The 16,196-nt window shown below is 42.0% G+C and overlaps 2 protein-coding genes across 3 annotated transcripts in view; one reads left to right on the top strand and one right to left on the bottom strand.

The window, feature by feature from the left end:
• Window positions 1-6,329: 6,329 nt before the first annotated feature.
• cldn5a (claudin 5a) lies at window positions 6,330-8,465 on the bottom strand. The gene has a single exon (XM_061767598.1). The coding sequence runs from the start codon at window positions 8,040-8,042 to the stop codon at window positions 7,395-7,397; it is 648 nt and encodes a 215-aa protein (XP_061623582.1). The 5' UTR covers window positions 8,043-8,465; the 3' UTR covers window positions 6,330-7,394.
• Window positions 8,466-9,122: 657 nt separating this feature from the next.
• The window catches only part of zgc:63587 (uncharacterized protein LOC393431 homolog), a 28,440-nt gene continuing 21,366 nt past the window's right edge, over window positions 9,123-16,196 (top strand). The window contains exon 1 of one of the 2 annotated variants that reach the window (XM_061767587.1): window positions 9,123-9,277. In XM_061767587.1, coding sequence (XP_061623571.1) covers window positions 9,138-9,277 — 140 coding nt within the window. In that variant the 5' untranslated portion in view covers window positions 9,123-9,137. The remainder of the gene's footprint in view (window positions 9,278-16,196) is intronic. The other variant, XM_061767588.1, reaches the window with a different exon arrangement.

The following is a 16,196-nucleotide window of genomic DNA, read 5'->3' as shown; positions in this document are numbered from 1 at the left end:
CTGTCCATAAATCCGCCTGTTGAAGGAAACTTGTGCAGATTTGTCTTGTTTTTTTAAATATTGCCTTAAATATCATAGCGTTTACTTTATAAATATGAAGACAAACAAAGATTATGGTTGAATTGATCTCTGCCTGCTGTTACTGAGAAACACTTGCAAGTTTAAATACATGAAACATGGAAACACATGCAAGGCACATACTTCAGGTATGTGCCTTGCATGTGTTTCCCTTCTCTGTTTATTATGTATGAAAGTCTGAACACTAGACATTAGCGGTCGAAGGGTTTTTTGTACTAGACTATAATGTGATGAACATTGAATAGAAGTTGATTTGTCGACGACATAATTTTTTTCCGCACAGTAAAGTTGTCTCGAACCCATTTTCGCGACACAGACTGGTTTCACATCGACATATTGTACCAGCATAGAAGCAAGTAAAAACAAATGATTGAAAATACAACTTACCATTATGCTCTGAATGTACTGTAGTTGTTTTAATTAGTGGGAGCCCTGCTTTTGTTTCTCTTTTAACAAGTTTTATCTTGTGTTCCATGGCATATTGTCAAGTAATATCGTAGCTAAGCCAAAAAATATATAGTGTGTGTGTATGTATGTATATATATATATAATTGTATTGGAGGATAGACTAATGCTACTACAGACTTACGCACCACTATGTGTAGAAATAAATTGGAGTGATGGCAGCAAGCCAGGAGGAGTGTGTAAAGGACAGACAAGTTTTTGTGCAATGTGTCTCTGCAAAGCATAACTAACATACCATAATAGCATGTCTATGAATGCCAACACAGGGTATCAATGTAAGCTAATTTAATATAGCCTACCACCGCTATTTAGAACATATTGTAATCCCCCCACAAGTGGTCAAGGATAGACACAGCCACAGGTGCACTTTCAATCGCTTTATTTAGCAAATGGTAACAAAATAAACAAGTAATAAGCACATTCATACACGAGCTGCTAAGGCCAAAACTGACACACAGGCACTCACTCACTCACTCAAAATGCAGACTGGCTAACGGTTAGCCAAGTAATTGGCGCCTGCTTACCTGAGCTCATGGCAGCAAACTCTAGACTCTCATTTTCTGACTCCCACGTCTCTCACCTGGCCAGCCTCCACATTTTCAAGCCACACACACTCCAAGTCACAGATATACTAGTGTGGAATTTGAGGATTGTAACCTCAGGTAGACGATAATACATGCACATTGGGAAAATCGGTAGAATAACCCATCCGAAAAATATTTGATCGCTTCAACCCTACTTTGAAATTACCTATATATTTAATAAAGGCTATAGGATGTTGACAGTCTGACCCTCGAACTAAACATTTCCATACTTCCTATGGGAACCAGCTTGTGTTCCACCCCAGCAGTTGCACTGTGCTGCAGTGTTTGTAAATAGCAATAGGAGTGGTCGAACAGGCAAATCAAACTAATTAAACTCGACAGTGTGTCCTCACACACACATACACTCTTGGGCCTCACCCACGTTCCTTCCTGTTTCCCATTGCACTGTCCGCTGCTCAGGAAGTGCTGGTGTTAGTGGGCCGTGACACAAGCCATGAGTCACCGTGTAGTAAATCACTACGAACCTGTGAAGGGGATTTTAAACACCCCCCGATCTCCATCTGTACCCACATTACCTCTTTCATTGTTTCTCAGACAAATGCCTCATGGGGTGTTTTGACTCATTGGACAATGCTGCATTTGTCCTCCATGCTGAACCACCTCATGCTGATTCTTGGCTTTGCTATTTGTGAGTAAGCTTTAGCCTCTAAGTGCACCTGCTGGCTCTCATAAGGCAATCTGTAAAAAACTTCACTACAAAAAAAAAACTACACTTCTAGCTCATAAATAAAACAATCAATGAAACAATTAAAAAAGTGTATCAAAAAAGAGAAAAATTCCTTACCTTAACTCCTTAAAGTAGGCTTTAGAACTATTTCATTGCGCACCATTCGTAACTCGGGGTGCCCTGATCCGATCTTTCACATCGGAAATTGGTCCGATATCAGCAAAAAAGACAAGGAACGGCTTGGACTGGATCTAAAATCTCCAATTTTACCATTCCATACTTCGCCCCAGCACTTCTATTCAGCAGCGTCCGGGTGGAGAGCAGAGCCCACGTGATCACAACAACAGGTGCTATCATAATAGCAAGGAGTAAGAGTGAATTTTGCAACCATAGTCATTTATTGACCCTCCAGTTGAAGTTCACTGTAAAACTAAACAGACATGACATAAGGGAATTACACGTATTCAATGTTGAAATACATCACAGACTTGGTTTCTTCATTTTTGTTCACAAAAATCTCTAGCTCAAAGCTAACATGCAATGAATGAAAAACACCATTGATGACCTAACGAAAATTAGCATCGAACTTGGGGCACTTATATCTCTCAAACTAATGAATATTGGTGCACAAACGCTGTATAAAAACATACGAACAGGTAACATAACAATACTATCTGGCATATATTCTTCAAACTCTGAAAAATGAGTTATAATATTATTTGCTTGTGACTTCTGCTTTCTTTTTTAATGCGTGTATCTCATTGCGTGCAGCACAATGCCCCTCAGAGGTCCAAGATGTGCACAGCAGTTACTTAATAATAATAAATGGGTCATTTTTTTTTTTTGCATGCCCACTGTTGCTGATTATTGTTCTCTGTTTGAGTAATATCACTTGATCAAGCCTTTTCTAACTTTACATAGGACAAACTAAGTAAATTATGTATTATTATTGCTGAAATCGGATCGGACATATGTCGTTATCGGACGAAACTCAAGGCTGCAGTATCGGTATTGGATCGGAAGTGAAAAAGTTGGATCGGGACATCCCTATTCGTAACAACAAAATGTGGTTTGTGACTGGTAACCGAGGACCCTTTGTAAACGTACAAATAAAGCAGCTGCCATTTGCTTTTCTCTTTTGTTTACCTATTTACTTTCTCTTTCTGCCTTTTGAATTCACAATGAATCCATTCTCCCACACGAGAATCAAAAAAGGCACAGTCCAGTCAGGAATTAGCCTGCTAGCTAATGAAGCGATGGCAAAATCAAATAAAAATTTGCTGCTCCACTAAATTTCTTTCACTTTTGTGAACTTTTCAGCCTTGGCGGAGGTCACTTGAGTGACGTGTAGTTTTTTTTTTTTTTTTTTTGACACAGCTCATTAGATGGTGCAGTTATACGTAGTGTTGTGACTGATAAGATAAAAACTAGACTCAATCAAACGTGTGGAGATTCCTTCATGTTTGATTGTATCAGGTGCGGTCATTAGGGAAGTGACTTAACACGCCTGACCTGAGGCCCGATTGAGAGGGGAAAGTTCATGTCAAGCTGTAAGTAAATCTCCCCTCTATTCGTTGTCCACATTGCTGGGGCCGTATGCGTGCGTGCCCACTCATGGCAGGAATGTCTGCTGGCCGGCCCTTTTTATTAGGACCATCCATACTACCACATTATAGCCTCCGGTAGCTTGGCAACAGCAGGTTCTGTCTGGTTACCATTGAGAATGTCAATTGGGTGACGTCGCTGGCCCCATTTGCTTTGCCTCCTCATTGGAATGAGGCTTTTTTTGTGTGTTAAAGATGAACCCCCCCCTACACACACACTGCCTGCGCGTCGTCAACCTCTCTGCAATGAGCAAAACCGTGGAACTAACAATGCGACAAAAAAAGAACAACCAAGGCAGTCCTTGTGTAGCAGCTGAATGAGTCTCATAACTGAGTAACACTAATCTTATTTAGTGTCTTAGTGTAGTCATCAGTTATTCCCTCTGTTAATTGATTGCCTCTTTGTGACAGTAGCCATTATAAAATAGCCCAATAGCCAAATTGATTATGCTCATTAATATACAGCGTGTCCTGAAAGTCATTTCAGGTACCATTCGGACAGACGTACAGCCACTAGCATTTGACAGCTTCGGCTTTCACAGTAGTGCAATGTTGCAAAATTGCTGCCTGGCAAGAAGCTTTTCTGCCCCAACGACAGTTCAGCGCCAGTTTGAGAAGCTTTACGGTCGTCACACTGTTCCAACGCATAGTACAATTTACGCTTTCCATGGTAATTTTCTTGAAACAGGATCTGTTCTTGACAAACTGCACGGCAGACGGCCGACAACTGATGAAAACACCGAACTTCTAGAGCAGGCGTTTCCACAAAGCTGGGGAAAGTCTATCTGTAGGGCTGCACTTGAACGCAGCATAAATGAAAGCTCAATTCAGCAGATGCTTCAGAGAGTGATAAAGCTTTACCTGAACCAACTTCAGGTTATTGAGCATCATAATCCTCCGCTTGAAGCCTTAGGAGAACTGGCCAGAAAGCTTCTCAAACTACCCACACACAGACTCAAAAGTCTGTGTGTGGGTAGTTACTATGTTGTCATTCATTCATTTTCCATACCGCTTATCCTCACTTGGGTTGTGGGGGTGCTGGAGCCTATCCTAGCTATCTTCGGGCGAGAGGTGGGGTACAACTGGTCGCCAGCCAATCGCAGGGCACATATAAACAAACAACCATTCGCACTCACATTCACACCTACGGGCAATTTAGAGTCCTCAATTAACCTACCATGCATGTTTTTGGGATGTGGGAGGAAACTGGAGTACCCGGAGAAAGCCCACGCAGGCACGGGGAGTACATGCAAACTCCACACAGGCGAGGCCGGATTTGAACCCGGGTCCTCAGAACTGTGAGACAGATGTGCTAACCAGTCGGTCACCGTGCCACCTTGATTGATCATTTATGGTCAATTTTGTGGAATTCATTGTTGATTGATTGTGTTAATTTGAAGCAGTCGATTCAAAAAGGAGGGAATTACTTGACTGTTAGCTTAACCGCCGCACAGAGGACAAGTGGTTAGCCTGTCTTCTGTGTTTGAATCACTTCTTCAGCCTTCCTATAAGGAGTTTGCATAATCTCACCCTGCTGGTGTTGGTTTTCTCCAGATACTCCTACTTTCCAAAAATATGCATATTAGGTTAATTGAAGACAAAATTGCCCTCGCTATGAATGGTTGTTTGTCGATATGTGCCCTGTGGAGACCAGTCTAGGGTGTGCCCCCACCTCTTGTTCCAAGTCAGCTGGCAGAGACAACCCTAATGAGAACAAATGCTAAAGAAATGGCTGAATGGATGGATGGATGGATTTTCCCAAGGGCAATCACTTAAATACACTGAACTTTTCCAGCCCCAAAAATTATTGAAGTACATTTCAAGACTTTCAAAAATAAAATAAAAATCAATATACGAATGATATACCATGATTTTTTTTTTTTTTTGGGGCGGGGGGGTATATTGCTTGTCATTCCTGATTGACTGATCCACCTGTTATAGTGAGGCGTGCGTGTGTCCACTTTAACTCAAATGCAACTCACCAAATATGGTCCTGTGCCCTATAAAGCGCCCTGCTTGCTTTAAGTGGGCATTGAGCTGCTATTGTTCCATCAAACTGCTGTTTCCGAGGTCAAAAATTGACTTATGTGCTCAACTTTTTACACCGGTGTTGAGAGGAAGTTGTAAAAGTGTAAAAGATCCATCACCGTGACAACAGTTGATCCCCCCCCCACTGCCCCCCCTACATCCCGTTGACAAACTGTTAGCTTAAAGGTTTAATAAGTCTCATTTAAGTTTGTTCATCATTTTACATTCATTGGCTCAATCTGAAGGTGTTTAAGAAATAGAGTAATATTAAAGTTAAGGACCACCTGCTGTCTTCTATGAAAAGCCTAGCTGTGCTATTCAGTGACCTCCTACTCGGCTGACTGTATGCATTGCCATATTTTCAACTTTGAAGAGAGCATATGACCTGCTAAGACTCTTAAGTGAGCAGCAAACAAGTATGGATAAGCTTTTGGAATTCAGTCACACTTTTAACATGGGGGGCAAAAGTGGCTTTAACTTTAACTTTCCGTAAATGTTTTATTTTATTTTTTTGCATCTTGAGCGTAGTGGCTATATTCTTTTGTCGACCAGGCTGACTAATGAATGCGGTGACTTCCTGGAAGAGCGTTTCCAGCAAGTTCTCTACAGCCTTAATTTGAAGCCTTTTCACTGAGTGCGAGTGCGAAGGGGTCCTGGGAGGGCGGAGGGTGCTCTGAAAAGGGGATGGTGGGGGTTGTGGAGCATTGTGAGTTGAACAGCGGACCCCCACTCAAGCTGAATGGGCATTGTCATCTGGATTTCTATGCATCACCGAAATACTTTCTCCCGCCGTGCATAGGCGGGAGGTTTGTGCATGCACAGTAAGAACATGTTTTTTTTGTGTGTTTGTTTGTTTTGCTACAAGAACACTCTCGATTAAGATTCCAGACAAATAAAGTGAGTTTAATCTTAATAAAAAGGGAAACAATATTGCTGCATCTTATACAGGAATCGTGAGTCACTACATCAAACAATAAAAGCAAACAATTCCAGGGACTTAAGAAATGAAATGAGACTACCTGCGGTGGTCACGATGCCAGCAGGTGCTTGGAATAATGGACAGAAATGTCCCAGTCATCAATCCCAGCACATACGCAGTTTCTTGAGTATTACAAGGTGTGTCAGAAAGGTTCCAGGACTGCGGTCGCCAAAGATATATGTCAGACCCAAACGACATGTTTTCCTCTCGGAAGTTATCCCCCCTGGAGTATAATGCACTTTCCGACCCTTGTCTGCCGCGCCTTGGTGCACCTCTGGAAGGATCCTTCCAGGAATCGTCCACAGCGCTGTCGTCACGGCCATCTCGATGAGGAAAGAATGTCACACCTAGCCAGGTCGGGTGTGTCGGGAGGTTGGAACAGTGTAGGCGATGTTCTTCTGGGCCAGGATCTTTTGGATGCTCGGGGCATTGTGAGCAGGTACCTCTTCTCGCGCACTGAACCAAGCAAATGCCGCCGTAAATGCGCTGCTTTATCATCTGCCCACACTGAAGGGAAAAACGTCTTGGTTTGGGTTTAAAATATATGATGGAACTTTTCTGACACACCTCGTATACATGTTTTCATGTCAACATTTATGAAGGAGTGCAATTTTTTTTGTTTTTTTTGTTACTGTACAGGTTGGCAGGCAAAGTACGTGTTGTCAATGGCATGAGTTCTACCAAAAATAAGAAAAAACAATCATGAAAAATAAAACTTACAAAAGCATGTACCTAACAAAGATACTGTAGTCCTTTTTGTCGGTATTAGTTGTAGGCCCCCCCCCCCCCAAAAAAAAAAAATAAAAAAATGGGAAAAGCAGATAGAGAAACATGGTCCAGCTTACTGAATGAGTCAAGGGGGGAAAAGGCAAGTCCTGAAGATAGAAAAACATGGTCCAATTTATTGAATGAATCGAGAAAAAATAGGCAGGTGCAAAAAAAAAAAAAAAAAAAAAGTCTGTGTGTGGCTACACATAATTCCTTTTGTCATAGTCCCCGTTCGGCGTGGCTCTCTTGGTGGGCGCGTATTTGACCGAGTATCCCGTGTTCCCACCGGCTGGGCAGGAGCAACACAGCACTGCGCCGCCGATCAGCAGCAGCGCGGTGGCTGCCCAGCCGATGTACAGCGCGGCGCCGATCTCCCTCTTCTTGGAGCCGGGCACCTGCGGGTTGTAGAAGTCCGAGATGATGTTGTTGGCCATCCAGCACAGGGGCACCAACACGAAGAGCCCGCTGATGATGTAGATCACCCCGCCAGCGTTCACCACCCGCGCCTTCACGTACTCGTTGCGGATACAGTTGGTGCACTGCGCTCCGGCGATCACCACCATGAGCCCCAGCACGCCCATCACCGATGAGATGATGGTGAGCGCCCGGGCCGCCTGCAGGTCGTGGCTGAGGGCGAGCACCGAGTCGTGCACCTTGCACTGCATCTGGCCGGTGCTCTGCACCACGCACGACATCCACAGGCCGTCCCAGATGGTTTGCGCCACCACGATGTTGGCCTCGATGAACGCGGTCACCTTCCACATGGGCAGACCGCACGCTACCATCACCAGTAGAGAGCCGACGACGCACAGCGACAGTCCCAGAATCTCCAGCCCGGCCGACACCATGTTCGCTTTTTATTTTTGATTGAATTTTTTGTTTTTTCGAATCAGGTATTCGTCCAAAAACTCTCTCCTCTTGATTTCCCCTTCTCTTTCTAACACGAACTACTATCTGTAGTCGCTTTTTATTTGCTCATCTCTTTGCAACGGCAGCGCTCAGTTCTTTTGTGCTAGTGTGAAAACAACTGGACTCGCAGCAACTCTGGACCACCGATGTTTTTTTGGTTTTTTTTTTTTCGCCTGGGCGGGGATGTGTGAGAGTCCGAGTGGAAACTTTCCTCCAATCCGCTGCAGCCGCATCCGCGGAGGACCAATGGGAGGGCAGGGAAGTTTTGAGGATGAATCAAGCGGTCCAGCTCGCTTTGTGTGTTTGAACACTTATTTACGATGAAGAGAATTGAGAAAGGGAGGGGGGCTTCCAGCTCAAATGTACTATTTTGCACTACCAGGGAGTTTGTTTTATGTATTTTAATGGTTTTTAAATTTGACATATGTGAAAATGTGAGGCTTTGCCCAACGAGGACAAAACTTTAAATGCCACTTGAATGTTAAATATGGAAAATGTCTATCTTGAACATGCGACGTCACTTTTACTTGACTGTTATGTGGTGGTAACTTAAAATTGACTGATACAGTAAATTGATGATGCAAAACTATCAAATACAAAATAATAATAAAAAAAACTTTTATTTATTGTATTGTTTTTCCACAATTTAAATAGTACCCCCAACTATTTTTTTAATAAACTGAATTATACTTTTGGGGTCATTTATTTGAAACGTTATTTCAAAGTTGGCTAAAATAGTAAAAGTAAAAATCTGGCATAAAACTGCAATTGGCTGAAAGAAGTAAATCAGGATAATGTTATCTAACTAAAAAAGTTATAACATGGCGCGAAAATGTACATTTTTAGCCAAGTTGTATAAGTGTACTTCGGTTTTTCAGAGTTGGCATATATATTTTAAGATCACGATTTTTTATTTTAATTATTTTTTTTTTTTTTGAACAAAAGTTAGTGCAGGACAGTTAAAGAAACTGTACATCGTGGCCGCCATGATGGATCAAAAATTAAGACGCTTGTCGACTGTCAGCTGAGCCATAATGGCGTCTGCAGGGGACAACCGAACACAAACGGGACGAGGGCGGTCTCATGCTGAGCGACTTCCGCGTCTCCTTTCCTGGGCTGGGACGGCGGCTTCAAGTGAAACGCTCTTGTTCACAAACTTTATCTCAAACTTCAGGTAAGGCGTGTGGTTTCGTGTGTGCGTGTGTTTTTTTTTTTTTTTTTCAAAGTGTGCGAAAGATTTAACCAAAGGCAGCAGCAGCGCGAGGAAGGTCACAGTCGAACTTGGCTGGCAACATGACAACAGTCGAAGTAACAACCGTTGCTGGCCTTATTCGTTATGTTCACACAATTCAGTTGATTAAACGTATATTCCGAACGTGGTTAGTTTAAATATACGTACACAAAGACCCTTGCGCGCACATTTTGTATGCTAATGGTGGAAAATTGTATCGAGAAAGTCCTTGTGTGTGTCTGCCAGACAAACAGGGTGTGGTGGACAGTGGACACCCACTCTAGTTCTAGAGGCCATCTCCACAGCGGGGTAAACTTACTCAAGAAAGGTCTCTGAAATACATCATATAAAACATAAGCCAAACTTTGTTTTTGTTTTTTTTAAACCAAGTTCAACGTAATTATTAGTCCGTGTGTTGCCTATTTTTGTTTTATTATGTGAATGTTGTGTGTTGCCTGTTACTTGTGTATTCTTATATGAAATTGGGACAGCAGCGGTTAGGAGCTTTGAATCTCAGCTCCAACCTTACTGAGTTTACATACTCTCCCAGTTAGTGTGGTTTTTCTCCAAGTACTCAGGTTTATTCCCACATTCCAAAAACATGCATGGTGGGCTCATTCAAAGACTCTAAATTGTTCATAGGTGTAAGTGTGAATGGTTATTTGTCAATATGTGCCCCGTCATTGACTGGGATAGACTCCAGCTCACCCTGGACCTGAATAAGGACGAACGTGTAGAAAATGGAATGACGTTATGAGGGTTAGATGTTGCATTCACTGGCCTTGTGCCCTGCGATTGGCTGGTCCCACCATGCTACCCAGTCTACCCCTAAATGAATCCTCATAATGCATCGATATTAAGCATAGCTGTAAAGCATCCTACCAAGGGAAGGCAGTACGATACTGAACATGAATTACGCGTTAGTGCAACTACTGCCTTGGTCTTTAACACACTTTCCAAGCAGCCCTCACTGTAACTAGCTATTATTAAAGGCGCCATTAAGCCAACGTCTCATTTGAAAATAGGCTTCCATAGAGCTCATTTATTATCCCGTTGTCCTGCTTTATACAAAGCGGTGGGGAAACTCTACTTTATTGTCCTCCTAAAGCAGTACCACAAAAAAAGCTGAATCGACAGTCCATTCAAATCATTGACTTTCACACGTTACCCGCAAATCCCCTCTTGTGTTAATATTCCTCGGTTCTGCCATCTGATGAATTCTTGACCTTTGTAAAGTGGCGCAAATGTAAATGTCTTCTTCCACAATACCAGAGGGGAAACAATCATGTATTTTCATTGTCCAAAATGTGGCAGAGGGCCACTATTGAGGAATTATCATCCATCTTTGATTGTGTTTTTAGTCAGTGAAAATGTGCAAATTTGGCTTCCTTTCTCGCCAAGTTGTGTATACTGTGAAAGGCGTAATCTCAGGCTGTCAGCCAGCCCTTTTATTTTAGAAACAATTTAGCTTTTGACGCAGCCGAGCGCAAATCCGCACAAGGACAATATGTTAGCGTAGCGAAAGACATCCCGGGCCTCCGATCCAAGCTCCTTCACCGCTCTCTGACCTTTCTCCTTCCTGTGACCTAAACAGTGAGCGGCACAGGAGCGCCAAGTAAGACATCTGTCTGACATTACGAGCTATGCAGGGGAGGCGTCCTCCTGCTTGGTCGTATGGTGTGAATGGACAAACAACTTGATTCATGTTGACAAGTACTCTTGCGCTGTTAGTGAATGCTCTTGTTACATAACTCCAATTTTAATTAAACACTAAAATTTTCATCCACTGTATTAATAGACACCATGTCTCAATTTTTTAAAAATCAGCTGGGATCGTCTCCAACTCAACAGTGACCCCAATGAGCGCAAGCTGTATAGAAAATGCATGTATGGGGGGAAAAAAATAACAAGTGGCGCCACTAGCTGTAATTAACTCTATTATATACCAAGCAGTACAGTTTGGTTTGTTACACAATACCCTGATTTGATTTGCTCCGTAAATAGCGTGACAGAGCAGCAGGGCGCCGGTCAATTCAACAAAGAAAAACAAGGCGCAATACAATACTGTTTGTGGACAATATCCGGAAACAAGAAACACAAACGTATTTAAATCTCCTTTCTGTCAAAACCTCCTGCATTTTTTTTCAAGGTACTTTTCCTCCCATTCTACAGAATTCCAAGTAGCACACAAAGGTGGAGGACTGGGCTATTCTTTAGAAAAACCAACCCTTGATGTGCTTTGAAAAGTAACACATGACTTAAAACATCTATAATGAGGTTCACACATACCGATATTCTAAATTTGAGAGACCAAATGTGTGGTGTACTTGAGATGACCAACACAGCACACCACACACACAACTAAATCTCCGCCAACAATTGTGAGTCTCTTCCCGTAATCCAGATATCTGTCATGTAGTGAGATTTACGACCATAAATATTGAACAACTTCAACATTTCTGATTGTGAGCCCGACCGTTTTTCCGAGCAGATTGGCGAGCAAAACATCGGCTTGGTTTTACAAGTGCAGTCTTGCTTGTCCTTAAAGGCTGGCGCACAGAGGCAACGTGCATAAATGTTAGCATGGAACTGTTAGTTCCACCTCCAACTGCATGATATTATTAAAAGCCAAGAATCCATTCCCATGATAACACGGAATTCTCCAGCAACCAAACAACAGACAGCAGCATACCTAGCTGCACAGCTCCAGGCAAGCGTTTCTACAAAAAAATGACCACCTTTCAAATAGATGCTTTAATTCAGCAGTATACTCTGCTGCTGATTTGATAAAAATCACCAGATACTATTGGAGTAAATGCGGCACTTTGGACAGAATTTCTGACCGTAAATCCAGAAATGTTCCATTACAGAAACCCGTTGTATTGTTGTAGAAACTCAGTCCCTGTAAAGTTAATGTCTTGTAAATTTCATAATCAGAATCATCTTTATTTGCCAAGTATGTCCAAAAAACACACAAGGAATTTGTCTCCGGTAGTTGGAGCCGTTCTAGTACGACAACAGACAGTCAATTGACGGAGAACTCTTTTGAGACATAAAGACATTGACAAAAACAGTCACTGAGTAATAAAGGGTTGCTCGTCATCTGGTAATGCCGGTACAATGTATTTATTTATTTATATTAAAAAATTATTATTTTTTTTTTTACTATTGTGCAAAAAGATGCAGAGTCCTCTAGTACTTAGAGCAGTTTGATTGACTAATATAGCAATAGTCCGGTGCAATGACCATTGTGCAAAGGGCACCGAGACTTCAAGGAATGTATGCAGTTTAAAGTGACTAGTAGTGCGATAGATAATCTGGGACAATGTTGATTGTGCAAATGTTGCAGATACTCCTCAGTCGGTGTGCAAGTGGTGCAGATGCTACTCTGGCATGAGTGGCCAGCATTGGTCAACAACAGATATGCAAATAGTGCAGCGTGGTGAGACTACTATAGTGAGTGCACGAGTAATATATAATTGGCCTGACAGAAAGGTGACAACAAACTCAAGACAAAAAAATTATAATTTGACACACCTCAGAAAAGTATGAACAACCCTGCAAAATTTGAATGATTAAATAACCAACAAAAGTACTTTATAGACTGAGGCTTCAGTACTGTGAAGAATCAAGCCATTTTCGCTGCTCTCAAACGCTGTGGGTGTGTCATATATACCACTGGGTAGTCAATGAGGCAATGTGACAACGTGCGCCTGGCCAGTGCAAAGCCCATGTCTCCATGCTGGCTGTCATGCTGGACTTTGACATTCTTTTCTCCCCCCTCCTTGTTAGTCCACCTTTCTCTGCATGACATGCACACCTCCGCCCAACAATGAGGCGCTCTAACACAGTCACGCTCACTTGAAGTCCCGGTCCACACACTGGCTGTCAAGTCTCAGGTGCCACATCTCTTGTGCACTGAACGGAACAATTACCACAGGATCTCTATGTAGATGTGCTGGTTCAACATGTGGCCCATAATAAAGGGGAAGGTAATATATGTTTTGTGTCACCACTCCTTGAACCTTTCTTACACACCTCTTACCATCATTGGAGGTAAACTTGTCCTAGGAAGTGTAGGGATTCATAGGTATATTCAAGTGTCAAATAGCCATTAGTCAAGCATATTTACAGAAACCTCTTGTCCATCTGCACTTTTAATCTGCACCCGAAGATTTAGTTTCATATTTAATCATCATTAGTTATCTTCTTTGTGCTGTACAGCAGCTGTGTGGACGAGAGTGTCAGGATATCACATTGTTGCTATTTGACTCCCACTTGTTTCAGTCATTTCCGATCGTGCTCCCATAACCATAACGGGTCCATCCTGAACTTTAAACTTGATGTTTGTGTTATGAAGAGGCCCAGTGCTTTCCTCATGGTTGAAAGGTTTTCCCATCCCATCTATTGTAGCCCTTTTCCTGCCCTCTGGATCATATTGTTAAGTGTTGCTTAAACCACAGCTTAAAGGCTAATATCACATCTTTATTACTATTGCCCACCACCACTGCCTTCCCCCCCGCAGAAAGTAATTATTTATAATCCACCCCCTCCCCGTGTCAACAATGGTGTCTTTACCTGTGCCAAACATCTCTTTTTATGTTAATTTAATCAAGTACCTGCGGGGTTGCTATGATGTGTTGCCAGATAAAAAAACATTTGTCGTTATGGTCCCACAGTGTAGTATTACTAAAATAAGAATTACATAAAAACACTCTAGTGTTTCTCTATCCACCACATTAGGACCCTCACTGCTTGTCTGGAGGGTGAGTAGTTCTGCTTGGGTTGCCTCCAGCCCATAAATCAACTGTAAATGCATTACATGCCAACACGTTTGGCTTCACTAAAGGTGGCATTTTCCTTTTTGGCCCAAACAGTTTAATCCTCCTCACGTCTGGCCCTCTTAATAGCCGTGTGAGAGTGTGTGTGTGTGTGTGTGTGTGTAAGCAGCTCAACAACCCAGCTGATTAAATCGCCATTATTAATGAAGTGTGCCTCCTGCTTGTCTGCCCTGTTGTGTTGTCTTTGTGATGTTACCACTGTGATATTGAAATGTTGTTAATAACGCTGGTTCCCACAGACCTGGTCGAGAATAACACTTTTATGTAAGTGGGCATGCAAGCCCAAGTGTGTAGGCCCTTCATTGTTTGCGTTTCTGCGTTTCACTAAAAAAAGAATCACAATCAGTCATTGTCATCGGTCTGATACTGTAGATAATATTGTCAATATAATTTACTCTGACAATTATATTACTTGAATAAGACATTGAATCATTCAATTATCAAGTTAATGTACTTAAAATTTGCTTATGCGTTTATGACAATGCTGCTGGATACTAGACTATTTCTGCATTGTTGTTTGTGTGACTAATGGGGTTATTTGATTCAAATCATTGATTGAATTCACAAATAAAATAAAACCAATAATATGATTTGAATTACTTAAAGGGGAACTAAAGCCATTTTTCTTGTTGCTAGAATATGTTGTTTGTGGAATAAGAATTAAAACAATTCATCAATTTTCATCCATTTCAGGGAGCCGCCACGTTGGCCAATATCCCTCTCTGCTGTCGACCGAAATTAACGTCACAACTACCCTCGCGCGTTGCGTCGGCTATATGCGGAACATCGTGACCAAACCCGGAAAACAGATTGGCTTATCCTCGGAGAGTCCCTAATAACTAGCAGAACTAAGGGTTGATGACATGATGGTTTGAACCTAAGCTTGCTAAAGTTATGTTCAAACCATCATGTCATCAACCCTTAGTTCTGCTAGGTATCGCAACTTAACACGGGGAGTTCGCCAAGCTTTTTTGGCTATGATTGATTGCCCCATTTACTGACTGCACCAGTGCATTTCCGCGGAAGAAGCTCATCGTGAATGGAGTTGAGTATTAGTGTAAAACACAATATAAACTGTATACTGTATTGGTAAGGCGCCGCGCCACCGCCAGCAGCACGCTCGGTCTTACTTAACCCGTTTTTCTTTTTTTTTTTTTTTTTTTTTTTTTTTTGTGAAAGCTTGTGAATTTTTGATTGGCTGTTAAATCTGTGACATTGCAACAGCGTTCACCGACAATGAAAACTTGCTGCTGAACCCCACACACTGCACGACAATTCAGTCTGTTGCTCTGTGTGTGGCCGGCGTTAAATACTTACCATGAAATGTGATAATATAACCCCCAAAATTATATAGTGATTAGTAAATGGCAGTGTCGGGAACAAACACATGATATTCATGATCAGAATACACAGGATGTGTATTGCTTGTATTGGTAGGTATGTAAACAACTGGATCAGAAGTCCATTTTAAAATAAACTTTAGTGAAAATGAAATAGATTATAATAAGACAATTAATTTAGATTTTTTTTTTTAAAAATCTGACTTAAATTACATTTGTTGAATCATACTTAGGTCGACCTCCTATTTACGCTTTTACATTGGCAATAGCAGGTACTAGAATAAACTGACCGCTCAAAACTAAGATAGGAAGAGTTGAGCAGAGCTGGTAGTGTACAGTGGCAAAGCGGCAGTGTACCCTTACCTTGCCCCAGACTTCTTTCCAATTTCCATTGTATGGACTGTACCTTGGGAACTAGTTGGTGGTTTAGTACCCAGTTTGTATTTTTTCTGGCTGGCGACCAGTCCATGGTGTATAAAGCCAGCTGGGATAGGCCGCAGCTCACCTACGACCCTAATGAGGACAAGTACTTTAGAAAATGGATGGCTTGACTTCCTGTATTTCTATTGTCCAAAGTTGTAAAATGTACCAAAATAACAAATGCAAACCGTTCCAATTTTTGGCATCTTTTCTTTATGGTGTATATATGACATTGGTCCATACGTACCTGAACGCTAGCTA

This window comes from Phyllopteryx taeniolatus, chromosome 3, assembly GCF_024500385.1.
Source record: "Phyllopteryx taeniolatus isolate TA_2022b chromosome 3, UOR_Ptae_1.2, whole genome shotgun sequence".
Lineage (NCBI taxonomy): Eukaryota > Metazoa > Chordata > Actinopteri > Syngnathiformes > Syngnathidae > Phyllopteryx > Phyllopteryx taeniolatus.
This window is presented reverse-complemented; position numbering and strand designations above follow the sequence as displayed.

Coding starts and splice junctions, on each gene's coding strand:
- cldn5a (XM_061767598.1), bottom strand. CDS start 8,042: ATGGTGTCGGCCGGGCTGGAGATTCTGGGACTGTCGCTGTGCGTCGTC.